General features: G+C 40.4%; 2 protein-coding genes across 13 annotated transcripts in view; one reads left to right on the forward strand and one right to left on the reverse strand.

Annotated features, from left to right (window-relative positions):
* Positions 1 to 18,328, forward strand: part of LOC125271564 (NACHT, LRR and PYD domains-containing protein 3-like) — a 130,099-nt gene that overhangs the window by 77,904 nt on the left and 33,867 nt on the right. The window lies entirely within an intron of this gene.
* LOC125271571 (glutathione hydrolase 1 proenzyme-like) overlaps positions 1 to 18,328 on the reverse strand; it is a 52,868-nt gene that overhangs the window by 23,903 nt on the left and 10,637 nt on the right. The window contains exons 3-4 of the mRNA XM_048195652.1: positions 17,022 to 17,195; positions 7,089 to 7,219 (exon numbers count right to left, since the gene is read on the reverse strand). Of these exons, the coding sequence (XP_048051609.1) occupies positions 7,089 to 7,219; positions 17,022 to 17,195 (305 nt within the window). The remainder of the gene's footprint in view (positions 1 to 7,088; positions 7,220 to 17,021; positions 17,196 to 18,328) is intronic.

The raw sequence follows: 18,328 nt of genomic DNA on the forward strand, positions 1-18,328 counted from the left end.
ACAAGGACTTTATCCGCAGCCAGTACTAACTCTGATAGAAAATCAGCAATTTCTTTGATAAAGTCAGTATGGTGCCCTGGTGGCCTGTATACAGTAGCCAGCACAAATGTCAACTTACATAATGTTACATAAAGCACCATCACTTCAAAGGAATTATATTTGAAATTCTTTTGAATGATTCTGAATATATTACTATAAATTACAGCAACACCTCCCCCTTTGCCTTTCTGTCGAGGATTGTGTCGATAATCATAACCTTGAGGACTAGATTCATTTAAAGTAATGTAATCGTCTGGTTTTAGCCAGGTTTCTGTCAAACACAGCAAGTCTAGTTTATTGTCTGTGATAATTTCATTTACAATAAGTGCTTTTGAAGAAATAGATCTAATATTCAGTAACCCAAGCTTTATCATTTGTTTATCTGATTTATCTGTGATTTTCATTTTTTGAACATCAATTAAATTTTTACCCTTAAAAGGTTTCGAAAGTTTTTTGTATTTACTAGTTCGAGGTACAGACACAGTCTCATAGTGATAATATCTAGGTGAAAGAGTTTCTATGTGCTGTGAATTATTTGAGTTCTGTGACGTGAGGCGGCTAGCAGACGGTCGGTTTAGCCAGTTTGTCTGCGTCCTGATCTGGGGAGGACTGCAGCGGTTTCCTCCTGCAGTGCGAACTGGTCCTGGAGATGCAGCCGCACCTATACCCGAATGACACCTCCAAAATAGCATTCGTCATCTCACAACTTAGCGGCAAAGGGGCAGATTCCATCTGGTCTCAAAATGGTCCTGTTACACGATCATACTCAACCTTCATTTCCCATTTCCGTGAGGTTTTCGGCACCCCAGTTGCTAACTCTTCTGCTGGTGAGAAGCTGTATAACCTTAAATAAGGCTCAATGTCTATTCATGATTATTCTTTGCAATTTAGAACGCTAGCTGTAATCAGTGGATGGAACGAACAAGCCCTGATTACCACCTACCATCAAGGATTGGAGACTCGGGTGCGGTTGCATCTCGCTGTATACGAGGATTCCATCAGCCTAGAGAGTTCATTCAGCTTTCCATCCGCTGCGCCACTCGTATGCATGCGTGTTACCAGGAACACCAGGACCAGTCATCTTCCAATTCCCTCCTCTGCCAATCCGAACCCGTCAGCTCCCCAGAACCAGCTCATGAACCTATGGAAATGGAATATTCCAGACTTACTCCCTCTGAGCGTCATAAACGGCTGACCCTGAATCTCTGCCTTTACTGTGGTGCTCCCAGGCATGTTATCTCTTCATGCCCCACTCGTCCGCCTCTATTAAGAAAATGAAACCACTCACCACTATTGTCAACCTTACTGCTGCTGATGTCTCCATTCCAGTGGTGGCGCTCCTCGACTCAGGGTCAGCCGGCAACTTCATCTCCGGCGCCCTCTGCCGGCAACTCCAACTCAAGACCTCTCCTTCGCCTACGGTCTACCAGATCAACTCCATAACTGGCAAACCCCTCAGCCATAAGCAGGTTCACCGTGTAGTGGGACCCATCAAGCTACAAGTTGGAATTCTACATCTTGAGAAGATACATCTGCTGGTTCTGGAGGAATCCACCGCTGACATGGTTCTAGGGCGTCCTTGGCTGGAGCAGCATAACCCGACCATCTCCTGGAAGACCGGCGAAATCCTGAAGTGGGGCGAAACCTGTTTCTCACACTGTCTCTCTGAACTACCCATTCCTCAAGTACCAGCTAAAGATCTCTCCATCTGCACCACGTCCATTGAGAGTCCAGTGGAGAAATGTTCCATCGACATTCAAGAATGTTACGCCCCCTTCAGCAATGTCTTCTGCCCTCAGAGGGCTTCCAAGCTGCCTCCACACCGGCCATGGGACTGTGCCATCGATCTGCTTCCGGGTGAACCAGTGCCAAAGGGAAAGATCTATCCACTTTCCATCCCGGAGGAGAAGGCCATGGAGGAATATCCTTGCTCAAGGATACATCCGCCCGTCTACTTCCCCTGCTGCTTCGAGTTTCTTCTTTGTGGCGAAAAAGGACGGAGGCTTGAGGCCCTGCATTGATTACCGCTCTCTCAATAAAATCACAGTTAAATTCCGTTATCCCCTTCCTCTCGTCCCAGCGGCCCTGGAACATCTCCGTGGTGCCACTGTGTTCACGAAGTTGGACCTCCGCAGCGCGTATAACCTCATCCAGATACGTGAGGGGGACGAGTGGAAGACCGCCTTCATCACACCTACCGGCCACTATGAATACTTGGTAATGCCGTATGGCCTGGTCAGCGCCCCCTCCGTGTTCCAGGATTTCATCCATGAGGTGCTCCGGGAGTTCCTTCATAAGTTTGTGCTGGTTTACATCGACAACATTCTCATCTACTCCCAGAGCCTGGCCGAACATCGCCAACACGTTGCAGAGGTCCTCACAAGGCTTCGTCAGTTCCGTCTGTTCCTAAAAGCCGAAAAATGCTCCTTCCAACAGTCATCAGTACACTTCCTGGGCTACATTATCGATCACAGTGGCATCCGGATGGACGAGGGGAAGGTGGAAGCCATCAGGACCTGGCCAGAACCATCTACCATTAAAGAACTGCAACGCTTCCTTGGATTTGCCAACTTCTACCATTGATTCATCAAGAACTACAGATCCATCACTCATCCACTCACCAGCCTGCTCCGTAACAAGCCCAAGTCTCTGTCCTGGACTCCAGTTGCCACCAACGCCTTCGACACCCTGAAAGAAGCCTTCACCACTGCTCCCCTCCTCGTCCACCCTGACCCAGAGCTGCCCTTCATCGTTGAGGTGGACGCCTCTACCACCGGAATGGGAGCGGTGCTATCTCAGCAGCAGGGGACACCAAGTAGGCTTCATCCATGCACCTTCTTCTCCCGAAAGCTCAACCCGGCGGAGGTCAACTACGACATCGGTAACCGAGAGCTCCTAGCCGTGAATTTGGCTTTGGAAGAGTGGAGGCATTGGCTGGAGGGAGCCAAACATCCCTTTCTGGTTCTTACATACCATAAGAACTTAGAATATCTACGTGCTGCCAAGAGAGTGAATCCAAGACAGGCATGCTGGGCCATGTTCTTCTCTCGATTCAATTATACCATCTCCTATCGTCCAGGTTCAAAGAATGTGAAAGCTGATGCCCTCTCTCGTCTCTATGCTCCAGAAGAAAAACCTAAAGAACCTAAGTCGATCATCCCAAGCTCCCTTATCGTCAGTCCTATAACCTGGTCAGAGGAGACTATTCCCTCCTCCAATGCCTCCACGAATCCTCCGCCGGGTTGTCCACCTGGCTTGCTTTACATCACGAGGACACAACGCACTCCAACCATCCACTCAGCTCACACGTCACTTGACACTGGTCACCCGGGGGTCATGGAACCCTCTCGTTGCTTAAAGAACGTTTCTGGTGGCCAAACATGGCAGCTGATGTCAGAAGGTATGTGCAGGGCTGCAGGGAGTGCGCCATCTCGAAGATCCCACGCCATCTACCATCCGGCAAGCTCCATCCTCTGCCCGTTCCAAATCGACCCTGGTCACACCTAGCAGATTTCATCACTGACTTGCCAGCCTCAGATGGATTTACCTGCATCCTAGTGATCGTCGATCGATTCTCCAAGTCATGTCGTCTCATCCCACTGAGAGGTTTAACCACTGCCATGGAGACTGCTGAACTAATGTTCAACCATGTATTCAGATACTTTGGGATTCCTGAGGATATTGTGTCTGACAGAGGACCTCAGTTCATCCGAGTGTGGAAAGCCTTCCACACGCTCCTAGGTGTGACCGTCAGTCTGACTTCTGGATACCATCCCCAGTCGAACGGGCAGACGGAGAGAAAGATCCAGGAGATCGGCCGCTTCCTCCGTCCCTTCTGTCATGACCACCAGGACTCTTGGAACCAGTACTTGGGTTGGGCCGAGTACGCACAGAACTCCCTTCCAAGAGAGCGAGAGGGTCTGGGACTCAGCACACCATCAACTGCAGCAAGCCCTGCGCAGACGCAGGATGACAGCTGACCTTTGTCGCTCCAACGTCCCAGCATATCAGCCCGGACAGAAGGTTTGGCTATCAACGAGGGACATCAGACTACGTCTGCCCTGCAAGAAGCTGAGTCCCAGGTTCATTGGCCCTTTCACAATCGTCAAGCAGATCAACCCGGTCACCTACCAACTGCAACTCCCTCCACAGTATCGTATTCATCCCTCTTTCCACGTATCACTGCTTAAACCTCACCACCCTTCTGTTTCTGTCTCCACAGGGCCTGACGTGGCAGCTGCCGAACCCCCCCTTCCACTCATCCTGGAGGACGGCGCAGCTTATGAGGTTCACAAGATTTTGGACTCCCAGCGCCGTGGTGGCCATCTGGAGTACCTCGTGGACTGGGAAGGCTATGGCCCTGAAGAACGCTCCTGGGTCCCAAGAAACGACATCCTTGATCCAAGTCTGCTTCAAACCTTTCACGACAGCCACCCTAACAGACCTACCCCGTGTGGAAGAGGACGGCCACCACGACGTCGGGGTCCTCCGCCCTCAGGAGCGGGCCGTGGAGGGGGGGGTACTGTCACAGACACGTCAGGCTCCAACCTCCACCAATCACAACGCACTCAATCACCGGAATACTGATCACCGCCACCTGCACGTCATTAATCACCTCATCAACACCACCACAAAGAGCACTCACACACTCCAGCACATTGTCCGGTCTCATTTGCACATACTTGCCTGTATGCTTACCTTAAGGACTCCCCGCTGTCTACTTTCCTGTCTCCAGTGCGTCCAGTCTCCCTCGTGTGATCCCTCGTCAATGTATGAGTGCTGCTTTGTCTCCAGCGATCTCCAACTCCAGCGTTCTCCAACTCCAGCGATTCCAAAGACTCATTCACCTGCTATCAGAAAGGACAGTAACTATCATCATCCATTACAAACATCACTCTTTAAGCACAATTCACCTGTCTGCACTTCTATAACTCATACTGGTTTCAATAAAGTCAACTTACCTGTGATTCTCTGTGTCCGACCCATCTGTATCGTAACAGCTGCTTTATGATAAGAATGTACTTATTGTGTAGTGACAACTCACTAATGATTAGAGTTTAATGTGAGTTAAATCTTAAGTTTGTGTAGGATCTCTTCTCGAAATACAACAACGAAACAGTTTTAATCAGATAAGCTTAATGAGTTTTAGAACATGTTGTACACTAAACACTTTTAAACAACTGTAAAATATACTCGCACACACTCGTCTCATAACCCGCAGACCCCGTTGGGGTGGGTTAAGTAATTGTCACTTTATTTGCGGGGTGGGTCATTAAAAAAAATCTATGTATGTTGCGAGCAATTCCCTATAGCATATATTAAATATTTGGGAATATCTATTTTCATATTTTATTAGGTTTTTTTGATAAGGTTACAATGCGAAGGCCGTAACGTAACTTGCATGATGTCCCCAAACCTTTGCCGTCACGAAAGCGGCGCGCCAAGCATCTCCCGCCACCAGCCACGACAACAAAAACGGAGAAATAAAACAAAATAAAACGCTACATTGAGTGCCAGTTCTTCTGGGATGGAGAGGACATTCTAAGCTTCCTGCAGTCACAATCAATCGCCTTTCCTGTGCTTGCCAATGTGTCAAAAGTTATTCTCTGTATTCCGGCCACAAGCGCATCAAGCGAGCGCACATTCAGCTCTGTCTAGGCGAAATAAACCCGGTACAGTGGATGCCATTCATTTTTTGCACAGTGAACATAAAAATGGTAAATGAACATTTCCGTGTGTTAAATAAAACAAAACTTCAGTGGTTATGTAGCGTAGGCTGCAAACGGTTGTCCTAAATCTGAAAGGGATATATAAAAGGCTTAATGTGAAAATTTACTACCAAACTTAGTAAATACCATACAAATAAAGCATACTATATAGAATAATTGTTTTGTGCAGAATTTGATCTTTGATCTCTGACTTAGGCTACATGAAACGACGTTAAAGCTTTTTATTTATAGCGGTTTAATATAGGAGGAAAACACAATGTGAAATTGAACGAATTGTGTTCATATTCTGGGCTCAACTGCTTTTCTTTAGTATACTTTATTAGTATGATGTTTAGTAGTATGAAGTTTAGTCTGTTTATATAACTTGGCACATTAAGCCACGTTAAGGATTTCAGAATGTCCCAACTGACATACAAAAATTGTTTAGCTTATTAGATGAATACAAAAGCTGCTTTGCAAATGTTGAAAATGTTTATCATTATCTTGTTATTAGCCTACTGATTTGTGGTTCATATTCATAATCGTATGTTGTTACCAGTTTACAGGGCGATGTTTCCAAGCACTTTCAGGCTGAAAGAAGGCTGTTTACATTTATATTACAATGCCTAGTATGTCTATTAAATGGTCGCGGGTGCGGGGCGGGTTGTAAAAATAGATACAGTGGTGTTCATCAAGAATTAGCATATGAATCTCAGCAACGGTGACATGCTTCATGCCACAATGCATTCTGGGCGCATCATGCAAAACTCACCGTTGCTGACGTATTCTTGACGTAGGTTTGTGAGTAAACCTCACTTTAGATTAAAGTGCTTAGAATACTATTTGTTCCAGCATCAATTACAGCAGCCAGAAAAACTCTAAAATAAAAAAGTCAAGTCAAACTACCCAACTAAAGAAAACACTGATCACCATGATGGTGACATAAGAAACAAACAAAGTTCAATAAAAAATCAACAACAAAAACTCTGTTTCTTAATTCTCAATAAGAGCTTCTGTAGATGTATAACAAACATAAAGTCAGTGTGGTTAATATTGAGTGGTAATGTTGTATATGGAGTTGTTTAATCTGCTGAGATCTGAGTTGTAGTTCTTGTTTCGATTTTTCTGTTCTTGTTGTTTCTCTTTCCTTCGTTGATTCCTTGTTAAAAGCAGCTACACTGACTCAGTGTTACATTTAAAAGACTGTAGTGTGCACACTGAGCAATGTTCATTTCATCTGGGCTAAACCATGTGGAGAACGACATGGGTGTGCTGGCTGGGACGCGTCCCACCAGTGTGATCGTGACAGTTCAGAGGTTAAGTCTCTCAGAGCTCTCGTACCTGTTGATGCATTGTAAATTGTGAAAACCACTCCTCCTCCGATTCCCATGCTATGGGGATTAAACAGACTCACACACAGAAGAGCAGCAATAGCAGCATCAACTACTGAACCATTACGCTTCAATATGTCCCTGCAAGACAAAAAGTTCAAGTGAAGAACAATTACCATTATAGAAGTCAAGGAGTCAAGGAATACCACACACTTAGGGCCCTATTTTAACGATCTAAATGCAAAGTGTAAAGCGCACGGCGCAGGTGCACTCAGGGCGGGTCCAAATCCATTTTTGCTATTTTAACGACGGAAAAACGGTCCGTGCACCGGGGCGCATTTTTTAAATGGGTTGTCCCTATTCTCTTAATGAGTAATGGGCGTAACGTTCAATAAACCAATCAGAGTGTCATCTCCCATTCCCTTTAAGAGCGAGATGCGCTCGCGCCATGGCGGATTGCTATTTACATGGCGTACACGCGATGAGTCAGTTAATATATATGTGTGTGTATTGGCACGATTGTTCAATTAATTAGCCAATTTCGTTCATCATTATAAGTAGTAATAGGCTGAATTGAAAATAGGTAGCCTAATTCTAATACACACAATGACTATTCATCATTACATTTTTATATTTATGTAGCCTACACAATAATATTCTTTTACACTGTAATCCTTTTGTTTTTAATATTTGGCATGTTTGTGTGATGCGCATCCCTGTGTGTAATAAGCAAAGTCAACGCGCGCTGTGGACGCGCCCAGAGGCGCAGTTTCTACCAACGCGCTCTAACAAAAAAATATTGCGCCATTGACTTTAGACTTTAGATCAGGTTTGAATTGGTCTATGGTGCAGTCTATTTTCAGCTCCTTAAAATAGCAATGCGCCGGCAATGCGCCTGAACACACCTCTTTTTTAGACCAGCACGCCCATGGGTGCACTAACTGGCGCAAATGCATTTCCTAATTTAAGGAAGTGGCGCTGAACGGGAAAACGCGAACGCCGCCGGACGCAAACCAGCAAAGACACTTGCGCTGCGCCTTGCGTCGCATTGCGCCGGTGTATTATAGGGCCCTAAGAAAGAAAATGTTAAAAATGACTCAAAATGTTTTTCTTACACATCAGTGTGTGAGTTTAGGGACAACACTTGTTGTGTTATTTCTGACACATTCATTGAGTCAATGATTTTAACACAGTGAATGTGTCAGGAAGGATAACCAGAGGTGTAGTCAAGACCAGACCCTCCAAGACCGAGACCAAGACCATTCAAGAGGGAAGTTAATGAGATAATTAAGTCATTAATCAAGCAGTAGTGATGAACACCTGCTGTATTTTGCAATGGTCTCTTTGTCAAGTCCAAGTCTTACACATCAGTGCTTGTGTTTTGGGACAACACTTGTGTTCATTTTGACACATTCACTGAGTCAAACACAGACATTCAGAATGTGTCAAAAAGCATTTGTTAAAAAACGACTTAAATTGGCTAAATTCTTACATATCAGTGTGTGAGTTTAGGGACAACACTCATTGTGTTAATTTTGATACATTCATTGTGTGAATGGTGTAAAGTCCAGGGGTCAGAAAGTAAAAGTCAAAAGAAAGTAATTTTTTTTTATTCCACCCACTGAAGCAGTGTTAAAGTTAATGAGATAATTAAGTGATTAATTGAGTGATGATTGACCATTATTGAAGATACCTGATGATAACAAGCAGAATCACCAAAGGAGAAAAGCACAATTTTTAAGCCACCATCATGGAGATCGGCGTTTGCTTTAGTTGGGCTCTTGACCCTTGACCCTTGACTTTTTATATTAGATTTTGTTTGGGCTGTTGTAACTGAAGCATAACAGCCAGACAAGCAAAGAGAAAAGATGATCAGGTGGTGTTGATTATGTTTTCACAATTGTTATTTGACTTGAATCACTGAACTCATTTAGAGCCCAATCTCTGAGTTAGATTTACATTATTGATTACAGCAGCACTGTGATTCTACAGCAGAAGATCAGCTTTATCAAAATAATCTGAAGGACTCTGAATAAAACAATTTTAAAAAAAAACTTTCTTTTAGGCACACACAGACATCAAGAATCAGCCTGTGAATCTCAACAACAGTGACAAGCAATATATTCTGATCAACAGATCAACTCTAAACATTAGAAAACAAGCTACTAAAAAGTCACATAAAAACAGAAAAAAATAAATAAAATAAAAATAGTGAGAATAAAGGAAATTACTAAGACAATTAAGCTCATAATTTATTCATACAGCAATGCATGATGGGAGGCATAGATGAATTTGGATTGGTGGCTCCCAGAATGCACTGCAACATGATTTATGATGGTCACCACTGTTGAGATTCACAGGCTGATTCTTGATGTCTGTGTCTTGAAGTTAATGACCTTTTTTTTATTATTGATTAAAACAGCTTTTGTGAAAGCTTTCTTATTATATTGATAAAGCTGATCTTCTGCTGTAGAATCACAGTGCTGTTGTAATCAATAATGTAAATCTAACTCAGAGATTGGGCTCTAAATGAGTTCAGTGATTCAGATCAAATAATGATTATGTGAAAACATAACCAACATCACCTGATCGTCTTTTCTCTTTGTTTGTCTGACTGTTATAACTCAGTTACAACAGCCCAAACACAATCTAATATTAAAAAGTCAAGAGCCCAACTAAAGAAAACCCTGATCTCCATGATGGTGACTTAAAATTGTGATGTTTAACAGCAGGTGCTCATTATTAATATTCAATAGACACACAATTAATTAATTATCTTGATTGAATGGTCTTGTTTTGGTCTTGGAAGGTCTGGTCTCGTCCACACCTCTGGGCCCGTATCCCTAAAGAATTTTTGTGCAAAAAGTGGCTCCTGGCGGCCAAATTCTAAGAAAATTCTCAGAGTCATGACGTTTTCTTAGAATTTCCCCTAAAAGTGACACGAAAATCCCAGTTAATATAAAAGCTATTCCTCAAGATTCCTAGCGCTTAAAAGGGCTCCTAAGGCGAGATCTGCTAAGAGCAGGGAAGAGGACTTTTAGTGGCTTAGGAGTTCCCCTAAGCAGCTGCACAAAATGGCCAACAGAGGAGGCAGGAGAGATGTCCTGCAAACACTGGATGACAGGGAATTATTGAGACGCTACAGATTGGATCGTGCTGGAATCATGTTTGTGGTGGATCTCCTTAGAGATGCAATTACTTCACCAACTCGACGCCACAACGCTATTACACCGGAGAAGAAAGTAATCACAGACATTGATAAAAGCTGAGCCGTGTTACCCTCGTTAAGACCACACTGAGTTGTAACGTTGTAATTTCTACTTCATTAAGGACAGTCCCTTGAGATAGGCCATCTTGTTTTCAATGGGGTCCATATGGGAGTGAAAGTACAAAATATGCCAGCTAGGATATTAATCTGAGCAAATAAGACAGGAATCATTATTTGAACAGGGTGTAATGAGCTTAAGTTTTCACATATTTTCAGAGGTGTCAAGTAACGAAGTACAAATACTTCGTTACCTTACTTAAGTAGAAATTTCGGGTATCTATACTTTACTGGAGTAATTATTTTTCAGACGACTTTTTACTTCTACTCCTTACATTTTTACTCAATTATCTGTACTTTCTACTCCTTACATTTTAAAAATAGCCTCGTTACTCCTATTTCATTTCGGCTTGTTTTCATTCCGGCTTGAAAAAAAAACCTATCCAGATAAATCGCGCCATCCGGATAGAGTGAATTTGATTGTGGTTGGATGAGAAGTATAAACATTTACCATTCTGACACCCTATTGGTTTGTACGCGATCCATCACACCTGCACATGTCACAGATCACGTCACACTCCAGCAAGGTGGACAGTGTTGGGAGTCGTTACTCAAAAAAGATTATTTCTTAAAAGTTATTATTTATCCACTACTGGCTCATTTAGGCTATCAAACGGGTGCTTTCTCTTCTCCTCTGCAAATTAAGCTAGGTAGTTCGGTAGAGAGACGTTTGAATAAATTAGCGTATAGCCTAAACCGGTTTTATTTTTTTTTTTAGCGCGACCCTTTTTATTTATGTGACCCATAGTCACATACAACCATGTAGCTAAACAAGCCAAAACGAGTTTATTTAAAATGAAACAAGGTAAGCCTGCGTTGCTCTCATGGTGTTATACCTCTCTCTTTCGGTGAAGTGGAGCAGTGCTCTTGCTGAATGGCACGGATTGCACTACGGACTATTATACCTTTTATATATATATATATATATTTATTTATTTATTTATTTATTTATTTTATTTTTTATAACGAACAAGCTGCGATGTCACGTTTCCAGTGCTTTGTTGTGTGTGCGTGAGGCGCGGGCGCGATCAAACAGCTGTCTTTGCCTCATCGTCATGGCAACGGTTCGTGGCCAGGTCAGATTACGTCAGGCCCTGCGTTCCATTCGGAAGGGCTCATCCCTATGCCCTATAGCCTAATACCTATAAAAGTGTTTACCCTCCGGAGTGAGAGCTTCGAAGGGATGAAGGGTGTAGGGGTCAAATTACTCCTTTTTTGGAACGCACTTCTGCGTCATCTTAACAAGGCAATCAAGGAGGATAGATTGCGCAAACTGCGCCCTTTATTTAACGTTAGTTTATTTATTTATTTTTGGTTTATCGCACCATAATGTATATTGTGTCTATGTATTTGAAACATTTGAATGGACTGATAAAGGGAGCTGTAAAGTATTTTTGTTGAAGCACAATGTCGTTTTGACCATAATAATGTACTAAATCTAACTCGTAGAAATATTACAGTAGTATAGAAAAATACTATACATACGTTTATAGATAAAATCGAACTCCGAGCCTCCTGTACCCATTCTGTGACGTCAAACAACTTCCCTGTGCAAAGGATCATGGGGGCCCAAAGTGTCCATCAGTTGTATCCTTCGAAATCCTTCATTCCGAAGGGCCCTTTAAAGTGGCCAGTTTTGAGCACTTCGGTTTGGAACAACCCTTCAATATTGGCGGCCATGATTGTTTTCACTCCGAAGTGCTCTTCAGAGGGCGATATATGCCGTTTGGAACGCACCGAGAGTTTGTTGCCGTTTGTTGGATGCTCAGACGACCAAACAAACGCCGATTAAACATGTTCAGTCTGGTAAAAATAGACTCCGACCAATGCCAACAGGGTTATCACACCTATCCAACAAACTCCAACAGACGAGTGCGGTGTGAACTGAAACAGCTGAAAACTACCCGCATTTGGCAGGTTGGCGGGTGTTAATGTCAAGCCCTGATTGTTACTAAGCCTGCCCTGGGTACACCAAAACTACCCACATTTTTCTTGTCCGCTGCCCTCACAGATTCCTGCAGTTAAGTTTGGATGTACAGTACAGTCCAAAAGTTTGGAACCACTAAGATTTTTAATGTTTTTAAAAGAAGTTTCATCTGCTCACCAAGACTACATTTATTTAATTAAAAATACAGTAAAAAACAGTAATATTGTGAAATATTATTACAATTTAAAATAACTGTGTACTATTTAAATATATTTGACAAAGTAATTTATTCCTGTGATGCAAAGCTGAATTTTCAGCATCATTACTCCAGTCTTCAGTGTCACATGATCCTTCAGAAATCATTCTAATATGCTGATTTGCTGCTCAATAAACATTTATGATTATTTTCAATGTTGAAAACAGTTGTGTACTTTTTTTCTTTCAGGATTCCTTGATGAATAGAAAGTTCAAAAGAACAGCATTTATCTGAAATACAAAGCTTCTGTAACATTATACACTACCGTTCAAAAGTTTGGGGTCAGTAAGAATTTTTATTTTTATTTTTTGAAAAGAAATTAAAGAAATGAATACTTTTATTCAGCAAGGATGCATTAAATCAATCAAAAGTGGCAGTAAAGACATTTATAATGTTACAAAAGATTAGATTTCAGATAAACACTGTTCTTTTGAACTTTCTATTCATCAAATAATCCTGAAAAAAAATATTGTACACAAATATTTTGTACAATTGTACACATTAAATGTTTCTTGAGCAGCAAATCATCATATTAGAATGATTTCTGAAGGATCATGTGACACTGAAGACTGGAGTAATGATGCTGAAAATTCAGCTTTGCATCACAGGAATAAATTACTTTGTGAAATATATTCAAATAGAAAACAGTTATTTTAAATTGTAATAATATTTCACAATATTACTGTTTTTTACTGTATTTTTAATTAAATAAATGTAGCCTTGGTGAGCAGACGAAACTTCTTTTAAAAACATTAAAAATCTTAGTGGTTCCAAACTTTTGGACTGTACTGTACATTTACATTCCAATAAAGGTTATTGATGACATTTTGAGGAGGTGGAGTGCACAATAGACCCCTGTGGCGCGGCCTAAGCTTTTGTCCTTAATGGCATTTTTTTTCCTTACATTACTTTTACTTTTATACTTTAAGTAGTTTTGAAACCAGTACTTTTACACTTTTACTTGAGTAAAAAGCTTGAGTTGATACTTCAACTTCTACAGAAGTATTTTTAAACCCTAGTATCTATACTTCTACTTGAGTATTGAATGTGAATACTTTTGACACCACTGCATATTTTAGATTCTAATGTTAGGCTATAACCCCTACAGCTTACTATTCATTTTCCAGATATTTTCTTGAATGTGAAATATTATTTACAATTACAGTCTGCATAAGATTAGAGTGTATAATTATGTTTATTGATTTGAGGGTACATCCTTTGCTCATTATCACCAAAAGTTCATTTTCATCAAACTTGTAGGATCAACCAATCACGGCTTTTGAAATGATGACTCATACCTAGCAACGGGGTCAACCACACCTCCTCACTAAGATAGGATTTTCCATCCATTCCTTGCTCAGAGTTCACTGAAAATGTTCTGGAATCACTTCTAAGCTAAAACTCCTGGCAAGGAATTTTTAGGTTAAGTTAGGAGCTCTCTGAGAGGATTCTCAGAATCTTTAGGGATACGGGCCCTGGTCTTGAATGGTCTTGGTTCTGTAGGTCTGGGGTTGTATTCACAAAACATCTTAAGGCTAAAAGTAGCTCCTAACTTGCCGATTTAGGAGAAACTCTTAAAAATAATGGGCGTGTCAATCCTAATTTTAGGAGTCCTACATTTTTGCTCTAAGAGTATTTCACAAAGCATTTTAGCGTTAAAACTAGCTCCTAAACCTGTGAAATGTTAGGAGTAGTCAAGAGGACTCCTAAGTCACTAAGACCAAATCACAAACAGTCCTAATCCACCCAAAGACACTGTACACCATTGAGGCAATAGCCTTGGGTGCTGAACCTTTTCTTCATAAATGCAATACATTTTGATTTATAGATTTGAATCCATGATGAGATGCCAAAAAAAAAAAAAAAAAACCTTTAACCAATAAATAAATATTGTCTGATTATCTGTGGCAGTGGTTTTCATGATGAGTTCACACTTACAAATGATTGAATAGAGTAAAAAAAAAATATATATAATAATATAATATAATTTGTCGCTTGAATTCTGCATTCCTTTGAGATGAAGACATCCAAGAGGTGGACAATTAACTGTATATACTAGTTTAATTAGTGACACTTAGCCTACATTTTAAAACCTTTATGGCAACAATATGGCAACATTTTATTTTGACTATGGCAACATTTTTATTAAACAATATTTATTTGAATAATGCAACATTTGTATTTTAAAACCTTTATTTTAATTTGGAAACATCCCAGCCAGCAGAGCCATGTGGGGCCCAAATGGGTTTGACCTGGGCTATCTAACTGGGACCCAGCCAGTTTTGCACCCAGTTTCCATGGAGGCCCCACATGGGTTAGCCCAGATGAACTGAACACTGCTCAGTGTGCACACTACAGGCTGTTAAATGAAACACAGAAACATGCTGGCGTTAATGAGATAATTAGGTGATAACGAGCAGAATCACTGAAGGACAGAGAAACAACAAGAACTACGACTTCAGCCACAGCCTTCGATGAAATCAACTGAAGATAAAAGACATTAAATCTCTGAAGATCTGATTAAACATCTCCACAAACAGCTTTACCAGCTTCACTTATTACTAACCAGACTGACTTTATTTCTGACATTCATCTACAAAAGTTGTTATTGAGAATTACCAGAGGTTTAGATGTTGATGATTTGTTGAAAATAAGTTTGGTTTGATGTCACCGTGATCGAGGTCAGCGCTTACTTCAGTTAGGCAGTTTGACTCTTATAACTTTTAATTTTTTCTCTGGCTGTTTGTTATGGCAAGAAAAACAAGAGACAATGTGGTCAGCTGTTAAATGATAAGAATATAGTCATCATTTAGAGGCTTAATTCATTGATCTAATGACTGAACTTTATATGAGCAAAATGTGATTAAATTTGTGCTGGATCTTTCCTTGAATTACAACAATAAAATTGTTTTAATCAGAAAATTTGAAAAACACATTGTTCACTAAACACTTCAAACCTCCTGCGAGATTCACTTACACAGACATCAAGAATCAGCGTATGAATCTCAACAATGGTGACATGCTTCATGCTGCAATGCATTCTGGGAGCCATGGATGAGTTTTGTATGAGGCACCCAGAATGCATTGCACCATTGAAGCATGTCACCATTGTTGAGAATCATACGCTGATTCTTGATGTCTGTGTGCGAGTAAAACTCACAGGAGCCCAAAATATGTAAATGGTGTGTTATAAATCGTTTGATGTTCTGATTAAATTCTATTATTCTCTTGCTGTAAAATCATAACAATAAAACAGAATTAATAACATACTACCCGTATAAACCTCCCACATAATATCAATGAGTTAAGCCAATATATGATGATTATATTCTTATCATCAATCAGCTTACAGCACCTGATTATATTTTCTCTTGCTGTTCTCGTCATAACAAACAGACACAGCTGTCAAAAGAAAAACTAATGTTAAAAAGTCAAGAGCCTGACTAAAGCACACACTGATCGCCACAATGGTAACATCAAATCAAACTATTACTTTCAAATAAGTAATCAACATCTAAGCCTCTTCTTAATTCTTAATACGAACTTCTGTAGATGTCTGACAGAAATAAAGTCAGTCTGGTTAGTAATAAGTGAAGCTAATGTTGTTTGTGGAGTTGTTTAATCAGATCTTGAGAGATGTAATGTATTTTATCTTCAGTTGATTTCATCCAAGGCTGTGGCTGGAAGTAGTTCTTGTGTTTCTCTTTCCTTCAGTGATTATGCTTGTTAACAGCAGGTGTTCTTCACTAATACAAAATCATTATTCAATCACTTAATTATCTCATTACCTCCAACACTGATTAAGTGTTACATTAAACAGCCTGTAGTGTGCACACTAAGCAGTGTTCATTTCATCTGGGCAAATCCATGTGGGGCCTACATGGAAACTGGGTGCAAAACTGGCTGGGTCCCAGTTAGATAGCCCAGGTCAAACCCATTTGGGCCCCACATGGCTCTGCTGGCTGGGATGACACCTCATTCTAAAATATTTCTATGATTAAATCATTGACTCCTCCCCCATCAGCCAATCACTGTGTGTTTACTCCATAGCGAACGAGGTCAACCCCGCCCTTACTCTTAGCTTAAGACTTCTGTCTAATCCTTAGTAAAAGTTTGTCTCAGCAGCTTTGTGAATAGGTTTTAAGAGAAAACTCTTAGCTAAGAACTTTTACTGCTATTTAGGAGAACTCTTAGTGGTAAGATAAAATGTTTTGTGAATACGGCCCCTGGTCTTCACCTCTGTAATTAACACAAAGTTGTGTAAATGTGTAATATTAACGCTACACATAATATGTGTAAAACAACTGAATTCTTCTAACACATTTTTATGCAATACTGACACAAAATGTGTAAACTAGACTGTTACATGTGACATTTTTCTACACATTTCTTCTTAGAGCGCAAAATCCTAAATGTGGTCTTATTGGAATCTTACCTCCCAATCTCAGAGCAAGTCATAGCATCTGCTGCCACTGCTGCTTTAGTATAGCATTTATCAGAGGATGTTACAGAGAGTGGCAGATTGAGTGGCAGAATGAGTACCAGAATGAGTGCCACAATGAGTGCCACTATCATAAAAACTGAAATCCCCAAGAAAATCTTCAGCCATCTGAAAGCAGACAACCAGAGTACAGTTTGATATATATTCATTAAACAAACAAAATTCAAATATTATTTTATCATTTTTTTTTATTTTGTAGGCTGAGATGTGCTCATCTCTTCCTATTATAAACATGACAAACTTGACTAAACATAGATCCTGTTAACATGGGAAATGTATCCTGAACCTTTACATATCTGAGAACTGATGAATTTTACTATACTCTGTGTGTTTGCATGTGTGTGGGAGGGGTTATAGGGACCAATACCATTAAGAATCAGCATATGATTCTCAAGAATGGTGACAATAAAATACAAAACACTGACAAATAGATGAACCCAAAGCATCAGATTTGTTCTTCAACTCATGCCTACAGCGCTTTCAGGAAATGCAGCCCAGATCAAAGTTTATCTGGCCATAACTAATGTGCTTTATAAACACAAAGTCAAAGTTGGGACAGCCATTTTAAAATTTAATATTTAAAATGTAAAGTGTCAAGAGTCCAACAAAAGACAATGCTTTGAAAATGCTTTTCACCATCATGGTGACTTCAAACTAAACTTTCATTAAAACATTAACATCTAAACATCTCTTAATTCTCAATAAGAACTTTTGTTGATGTATGACAGAAATCAAATCAAACTGGTTAATAATAAGTGTAATAATGTTTAATGGCTGGAAGTCAGTTGTAGTTGTTGCGTCTCTCTCTCTTTTTGTCTTCTTGTTGTTTCTCTTTCCTTCAGCGATTCTGCTTATTATCATCAGGTGTCACTACTAATTGTCAGTCCTCACTTAATTAAAGGATTAGTCCACTTTTAAATAAAATTTTCCTGATAATTTACTCACCCCCATGTCATCCAAGATGTTCATGTCTCTCTCTTCAGTCGAAAAGAAATTAAGGTTTTTGATGAAATCATTCCAGGATTTTTCTCCATATAGTGGACTTCAATGGCCTCCAAATGGTTGAAGGTCAAAATTATTTTCATTGCAGCTTCAAAGTGTTCTACACAATCCCAGATGAGGAATAAGGGTCTTATCTAGAGAAATCATCACTAATTTTCCAAAAAAAAAAAAAAAAAAATATATATATATATATATATATATATATATATATATATTTTTTTTTACCATAAATGCTCATC

This window comes from Megalobrama amblycephala, linkage group LG7 (assembly GCF_018812025.1).
Source record: "Megalobrama amblycephala isolate DHTTF-2021 linkage group LG7, ASM1881202v1, whole genome shotgun sequence".
NCBI lineage: Eukaryota > Metazoa > Chordata > Actinopteri > Cypriniformes > Xenocyprididae > Megalobrama > Megalobrama amblycephala.